The 8,547-nt window shown below is 41.3% G+C and overlaps 1 protein-coding gene across 1 annotated transcript; it reads right to left on the bottom strand.

Moving 5' to 3' along the window:
• Window positions 1–308: 308 nt before the first annotated feature.
• On the bottom strand, window positions 309–1,256 carry LOC126017723 (olfactory receptor 5A1). Its single transcript, XM_049779775.1, has one exon. The coding sequence runs from the start codon at window positions 1,254–1,256 to the stop codon at window positions 309–311; it is 948 nt and encodes a 315-aa protein (XP_049635732.1).
• Window positions 1,257–8,547: the final 7,291 nt, after the last annotated feature.

Below are 8,547 nucleotides of genomic sequence, written 5' to 3'. Positions count from 1 at the left end.
AAGTCAACACTGGTGGTGGGATTGGTCCTAGTCCACTCTCACTATGTGCCTGAAATGCAACTGTGTAATTCACTGGTCTCAATAAAAAATAAAAAATAAAGTAATCTTTTTGTTCCTTATGACTTCCCTTGGTGGGGGTCAATAGACAAGCAACCATACAGAATGGCAAGAGAGGTTTGTGGTAGTATAAACATGTTTTCAAATAGGAAGACAAAAAAAATCTCTCTTGCTGACACTAGAGGTAGAAGTAGAGGCCGTGGATGATTTAAAGCTCTGGAAGTTTGGAGAAGTAGGCTTTCAATGACAAACTATGAGAACACTTTCTTCTTCTCCAACACCTTTCGTAAGGCATCTTTGATTTCTTTGTTCCTCAAACTGTAAATCAGGGGGTTTAACATGGGGATCACCAGTGAATAGAATACAGACACCACTTTGTCCCTGCCAAATGAGTAGCTGGAGCTGGGTCGAAGATACATGAAAAGGGCTGTCCCGAATAAGAGTGTCACCACCATCAGATGGGAGGCACACGTGTTGAAGGCTTTCCTTCGGCCTTCCACAGAGCGGATTTTCAAGACAGCAGACACAATGTAAGTGTAGGAGATAAGGAGAATGACAAATGAGGTCCCTCCAACAATGACCACCACGAGGAAGTTTACTACCTGACTGAGGAAGATGTCAGAGCAAGCCAGGGCCAGGACAGGAGGGAGGTCGCAGAAGAAATGGTTGATGATGTTGGGTCCGCAGAATTTGAGTCGAAATATGGAGCTGGCCTGGATGAAGGAGCTTAAGAAGCCACCAACATACGCTCCAACCAAAAGACGTATACACAGGCCTGGAGACATGATGACAGTGTAGAGCAGGGGGTTGGAGATGGCGGCATATCTGTCATATGCCATAGCAGTGAGCAGGAAGCACTCAGTCAGCCCCATGCCAACAAAGAAAAAGAACTGAGCAGCACAGCCAAAGAAGGAGATGGTCTTCTGCTTCCGGAAGAAGTCAATTAACATCTTGGGAGCCACAGTGGAAGAATAACAGATGTCAATAAATGACAAATTACTGAGGAAAAAGTACATGGGTGTATGCAGACGTGTGTCACCCCTGATCAGAAAGAGAAGGGCCAGATTCCAAGCCACAGTCACAAGATAGATGCTTAGGAAAGTCACAAAGAGGATGACCTGGATTTCTGGATGGTCTTCAAATCCAAGGAGGATGAACATAGTCACTGATGAACTGTTCCAGGCCTTATCTGGGGACATGTTTCTCATGAACCACAAGGACAAGACACAGACCTGGGATAATACAAATAACCCACAATACAGGAGATGCCTGAGAGGTAGACAAAGTATACTAGGAGGTTATAGCTATTTGCAGATTCCCTCTCTTTCGGGGGCGAGTGAAGCAATTGTTTTTACTAATATTATTTTGTTTTGGGGCTACAGCTGATGGTGCTCAGGGCTTACTCTTGGTTCTGTGCTCAGGGATATCTCCTACTGGGGTTTCAGGAACCATATGAGTTGCCAGAGATTGAACCCTGTAGGCTGCTTGCAAAATAAGCACCCTACCCTCTGTACTTTTGCTCCAGCCCCAGAGTAATTATTTTAAATGTATGTTTTACAAATATATAGTTGATATGAGCTTATATTTTGAATTCAGACTTCATGTAATCAATACCTTCTTTATCATTAATATCTACGTCACGATGGGTAAGGTATTTAACAATTCTAGGATTCAATTTCCTTAATTTTATTTACTTTGTTTTTTTTGGATCACATTTTGCTGTACTCAGAGTTTACTCCTGCTTGTATACTCATTTATTACTTCAGACAGACTTGAGGGATCATATAAGGTCCTGGGGATTGAACCTGGGTCAGCCATGTGCAAGACAAACATCCTACCTGCTCTTCTATCTCTCTGGTCCAATTTCCTTATATTTAAAAGTGGTGGCAAGACTCACATCACAGACTTGTTTGTTGAATTTAATTGGTAAAGTTTCTGGTGGCTCTGCTCTCAGATATCACTCCTGGCAGGCTCGGGGGACAACATGGGATGTCAGAGATTGAACCCGGATTGGCTGTATGCCAGGCAAATGCCCTACTCATTGTTCTATTGCTCTGGCCCCAACTTTCTTAAGTTTAAATATTAAAACTGAGGGCCCGGAGAGATAGCACAGCGGCGTTTGCCTTGCAAGCAGCCGATCCAGGACCAAAGGTGGTTGGTTCGAATCCTGGTGTCCCATATGGTCCCCCGTGCCTGCCAGGAGCTATTTCTGAGCAGACAGCCAGGAGTAACCCCTGAGCACCGCCGGGTGTGGCCCAAAAACAAAACAAAACAAAACAAAAAAATTTAAAACTGAGAAACCAAATGAAGCAATCAGAGTCAGCTGTGTAGGTGTGAAAGAATAAATAGGATATTTTTCAAGATACATTTTCTTTTTTTTTTTTTGGTTTTTGGGCCACACCCGGCGGTGCTCAGGGGTTACTCCTGGCTGTCTGCTCAGAAACAGCTCCTGGCAGGCACGGGGGACCATATTGGACAGCGGGATTCGATCCAAGCACCTTTGGTCCTGGATCGGCTGCTTGCAAGGCAAACGCCAATGGGCTATCTCTCCGGGCCCCAAGATACATTTTCAATCCAAATTAGATCACTGTGTATAGAAGTGATAATTGCCAAATAATAGTGAAAATATTTGTGTGTTCTAATTTCACGTTACCTTTAGTAGTTTTAGCTCTCTAAGCTATTTTAATTTTTAAGAATCTAAGAACTAGAGTTACAATGTTTGGATTAAATTTCCAATTTTACTTACAAGGCCTATGATTCGGAATGGGCAGCTTGTATTCTCTGTGTTATTGTAGAAGCAGAGATAATAACACATACTCTGTTATTAGGCTCTTTATCTGACATCTCTCTCTACCCTATCTTTCTTTTTATTTTGTTTTTGGGCCATTACCTGGAGGTGTTCAGGGGTTACTCCTGACTCTGTGCTCAGAAATTACTCCTGGCAGGCTCGGGGGACCATATGAGATGCCTGATATTGATTCTGGATCAACTACGTTCAAATGCCCTATATGCTATGCTACCGCATCAGCTCCTTCTATCTTCTTTGTTTATTTCCTTTTCTTTTTTTTTTTTTTTTTTTGTGGTTTTTGGGTCACACCCGGCAGTGCTCAGGGGTTATTTCTGGCTCCAGGCTCAGAAATTGCGCCTGGCAGGCACAGGGGACCATATGGGGCGCCGGGATTCGAACCGATGACCTCCTGCATGAAAGGCAAACGCCTTACCTCCATGCTATCTCTCCGGCCCCCTTATTTCCTTTTCTTATAGGGGCTGGAGTGGTAGCACAGTGGTAGGGCATTTGCCTTGCACGTGACTAACCCAGAACGGACTCAGGTCTGATCCCTGACATTCCATATGGTCCTCAGGGTCAGGAGCAATTTTTGAATTCAGAGCCAGGAGTAACCCCTAAGTGCTGCTGGGTGTGCACCCCCCCAAAATTCATGAAATACTTCTCTTATCTGTATATAGTCTTCATGTCTAATATCTATTTGCAATTTTTTTGTTTTTCTTTGTTTTGGGGTGACATTGGCAATGTTCAGGGGTTACTCCTGGCTATGCACTCAGAAATCACATTACTGGGGCTGGAGGGATAGCACAGCAGTAGGGCTTTTGCCTTGCAAGCTGCCGACCTAGAACCAAAGGCCGTTCAAATCCCAGCATTTCATATGGTCCCCCGTGCCTGCCAGGAGCTATTTCTGAGCAGAGAGGCAGGAGTAACCTTGAGTGCCACCGGGTGTGGCTCAAAAACCAAAAAAGAAAAAGAAAAAGAAATCACACTCCTGATAGAGGTTGGGGGACTATATGGGGCTTGGAGGAATTAAATCTGGGTAGGCCATTTTCAAGGCAAGGGCTCTACCCTCTGCACTATCTCTCCAGCCCCAGGAAGTCCTTGCTTAAAGTAAGTGTTCTCTAAGCATTCAATAAACCTTGTAAGTATAAGCTGCAAAATATTCTCAAATAATTAGAATTTTCAGGATATGAAACAATGGTCAAGATTAAGGACTAGATTTCATTCAATCTATATATGTTAAATTTCCTTCTCTGTGTGTGTATTTGGGGAAGTACAAGGGAGGAGAATTATTGGGCCACACCTAACTGTACTCCTGGTTTACTCCTAAATTTGAATTTATGCATAACTCTTGGTTGGGCCTGGGGGCTGTATGCAGTAACTAGGGTCAAACCAAGACTGGCGATATACAAGCAAGTACTTTCCTTACCTTATCTCTCTGACTCCCATATGTAGGAATTTATAGCACCTCTCATATATTGTCTCTACATTGTCTCCAAACCACATAAACCAAAAACTTTTTGATGTTAGCAGGCTTCTGAAGCTGAGGTTTTATCTGTGAAGAAGTCATCAAGAAAATGTGGCCAGAGGACTTGGTGGCTCATAGTGTATGACATTAGAAGCTGAAGATATATTGGCATCATGCTCAGAAGTTCTCAGGGTTTTTTTTCTGACTGTGCTCAGGAGCCACTCCTGATGGTGCTCAGGGCAATATGTGGTGGGAGGTTTGAACCAAAGTCAGCCAAATGCGAGAACCTTAAACTCAGTGATGTCTCTCTGGTCCTGGAACATATTTTGATCCTTCTTCATTTTTTAACCCAAATAATTTAGAAATCAGTATTTTTTTTTGTTTGTTTTTTTGGGCCACACCAGGCGGTGCTCAGGGGTTACTCCTGGCTGTCTGCTCAGAAATAGCTTCTGGCAGGCACGGGGGACCATATGGGACACCGGGATTCAAACCAACCACCTTTGGTCCTGGATTGGCTGTTTGCAAGGCAAACGCCGCTGTGCTATCTCTCCAGGCCCAGAAATCAATATTTTTAATATAATCTACTTCTTATATTAAGAAGTCTCCCCATTACAATCACTTTCATAAATTACATTTTATTTTTCAAAGTAGCTGGGAGATAAGTTATTTTGTTAATTTGAAAGAAATATATGTGAAGACTGGGTTGGAGTGATAGTACAGGGTGCTTGGCTTGCAAATGTCTGACCTAGATTTCATCCCTGACATCACATATGGTTTCCCACATGCTGCCAGGAATGCTCTAAGTACAGAGCCAAGATTATGCCTTGACCACTGCAGGAAGTGGCTCCAAATAAAAGAGACACAGAAAGTAAGAACTCAAAGTGATTTGATTGGGATATAATTGTACAATATTGAACTTGAAAATCATGTGTAATTTCTGATCAATATGAATCAAACCTTGAAATGGAAAAATATGACATTTTATTTTAAGAAATAACAGCTATTCACATTTTTTGGTGTATACACAAACATATACACACAAACATGACATTTGTGTGCGAATATATGTATGTGTGTGTGGCTATTAGTATCAAAGTACAAAAATCCTCTAGAGCTCATCTAAATCATTAACTTATACCAGATCACTAGGTTTACAGATCAGGAATTAGTAATTTCTCAATTCGTTCTTTTTGAGGGAAGGGATTTTGGGTCACATCCAGCTATTCTCAGGGGCTGGTTCTAAGCTCAGGAATAATCCCTGGTGGTGCTTGGTGGAGCATATGTATTGTTGAAGATTTGAACCAGTGTTACTGCCACTGCAGTCACATACAAGATAACTGTGTATCTTCTGTGTTATCTCTCTCGTCCCACAATTTTCAAATTACTTTGAAGCTTTCTTACTCAATTTAGAAGATCTAGTTCATTTCATTATTCCCAGTTTGTCAGAAATTAATTCATAAATGCCTGTAGTTAAGATCTCATGGATCATTTTAACTTTCTTCTTGGAACTTGCTTAGAGATACCCAAACAATTTAGCTCTCTATTTTTTATAGTAGTTCCTGCTACACCTTTCAGGACTGAGCTCTTCAATTTTGAACACTAAGAGAATCCTTACACTGTGACTTGTGCAAAATTCCAGAGAGTCGTTCCTACTGATTCCAATCTTGTTTTATGACTGTAAGTTATCCTGTTTTCAACAATCATGCCCTCTCATATTAAAGGAATGATGTCTTACAAAAATCAGAAGGAAATTATTCCACTTTGAAAGCAAGAGACCCATGACAAAGTTTGGCCTAATTTAGTGCAGCTATAGAGCTATGTGAAGAAATTGGGAATGAAAAAATACAACTTTGTGGAAATTCTCACCGTTCTATGTATGTTCAGCCACACAGCAAGATAGAATGAGATCTATGCTATGATTCAGAATTATTACCTATTCAAGGTAATAGAAAGAGGAGTTGAATAATTGTGTGCGTGCGTGTGTGCGTACGTGTGTGTATGTGTGTCTGTGTGTCTGTGTGTGTGTGTGTGTATGTGTGTGTGACTGACTGACTGGACTGGTAGCAATTAGGGGCTACACTTGGCTCAGTGTTCTGGGTGTTGTAACTGGTAATGCTTGGGAGATAATTTCATACAAGAAATTTATTCTGGAGCTACTACATGTGAAGCATACTCTCCAGCCCTGTCTTCTTGGTCTCAGAATAAGGTGGTTTATGAATTTAGGCAGACCTTAGGACAGACCTACTTCTAATTATAAATTTGCTACTTGCCATCTGAGGTACATTAAATTATACTAAGTTTAGATTTTCTGAGTTTTAGTTTCTCTACTATCGAACAAAGATAAATAAAAGCTACTATGATATAGAGTTATTTAAAGGATTGCATAAAGTAGTGCACAAAATGTTCATGGCTTAAATTAAGATGTTTGTTTAATAAATTAGAACTGTGAAAATTCCTTAAAGATGTTCTATCCTGGTGGAGAGTCACTGATCTTGGTGTGACTCTTGGAGCTGGAATGCTAAATGCCTGACATTGTTATTAAAAGCTTTGTAAATCATTGTGCTTTAAAAATATTTTTTAAAATAGGAGTAAATCTATTTTTGTTTTGTTTTGGGTCATGCCCGGCATTGCTCAGGGGTTACTCCTGGCTCTATGCTGAGAAATTGGTCCTGGCAGGCTCGAGGGACCATATCGGATGCTGGGATTCAAACCACCGTTCTTCTGCATGCAAGGCAAATGCCTTATCTCTATGCTATTTCTCCGGCCCCAGGAGTAAATATTATTTTGAAAATAGTTCCTCCTTAACTGGTTGGAATGCGTTTATCTCACAGAAATAAGAATTCACTGATGGACCACATTGGTTTGTAAGAAGTGTTTAGGAGTGAGGCTGAAACATTATTGTTATATAACAGTAAAAAAAAGACATCTTAAAATATGGATAACTAAATTATCTGAAGTCTGAAATCTGAAATTATGAAGAGGGACTTCTTCCTTTAAGAGAGAAATTTTTACTGTCATTTAAACCTGGGAAAGTTGGTAGGGCTGAGTTTGAACTTCTGACCTCTATCTATGATATAGGTATGATCAAGCTAAGCTTACTCTTGTTTGTTTGTTTGGATCACACATAGTGCTGTTCAGAGTTTACTCTTGGCTCTGAGCTTAGGAATCACTTTGGGTGGACCTCAGGGCCCATATGAGGTGCTGGGGACTGACTTTGGGTTGGCCACATGCAAGACAAGTGCCCTACCTACTGTGTTATCACTCCAGCTTCCTATCCCAAGCTTGGTATAAAGAACTAAAGGAGATTTGAATGGTGCAGCAATCACACCTGATTAATAACTGCATCTCTGGAAATAGCGGTAGCCTTCCAAATCATGGGAAAGCTATAACAATGCAGTACCATTAAGCAACAATTAACAGTAATAATTAATTAACAATCAGTAACATTAAGCATCAAGCACAGTCCCTTGGCTGTTACTCCCATTCAAAAATTGGGGACTGGTAGAGTTGATTTATGGCTTAGGTCATATTTCATCAAATATCTGCAAGAAAGTATTATGTTTTATAACAAACCCTAGTTTGTGTTCAACAGATAAAATTAGTGATGGAAAGGGGAAAAGTAGCGACCACAATGAAGATTTCTTTTTTTGGTTTGTTTTTGGGCCACACCCTGTGATGCTCAGGGGCTACTCCTGGCTATGTGCTCAGAAATCATGCCTGACTTGGGGGACTGATCATATGGGACGCTGGGGATCGAACCACGCACAAAGAAGATTTCAGCCCAGTCATGGAGTTGGTTTATTCTTTCTGTACTTTTCCCCATCCTTTCTGACCTGGGATCTGACCTTCATGTCTCAACTCTTCCTCTTCTCCAATGCCCCCAAAGTCTCATTCTCTCAAATTATGTCTTTCGTCTAAATATATGATTATATATTGATATATGACTTTATCATGATGATGAAATTTTTTTTTTTGGTTTTTGGGGCCACACCCGTTTGATGCTCAGGGGTTACTCCTGGCTAAGCGCTCAGAAATTGCCCCTGGCTTGGGGGGACCATATGGGACGCCAGCGATCCTTGACTAGCGCTTGCAAGGCAGACATCTTACCTCTAGTGCCACCTCACTGGCCCCATGATCGATGAAATATAAAGAATCACTCTCAACATGAGGTGAGAAAAATTTTTTCGACCACACTCGGCAGTGCTCAGGAGTTACTCCTGGCTCTGTGTTCAGAAAT

The sequence above is a fragment of the Suncus etruscus genome, chromosome 9 (genome assembly GCF_024139225.1).
Source record: "Suncus etruscus isolate mSunEtr1 chromosome 9, mSunEtr1.pri.cur, whole genome shotgun sequence".
NCBI lineage: Eukaryota > Metazoa > Chordata > Mammalia > Eulipotyphla > Soricidae > Suncus > Suncus etruscus.
This window is presented reverse-complemented; position numbering and strand designations above follow the sequence as displayed.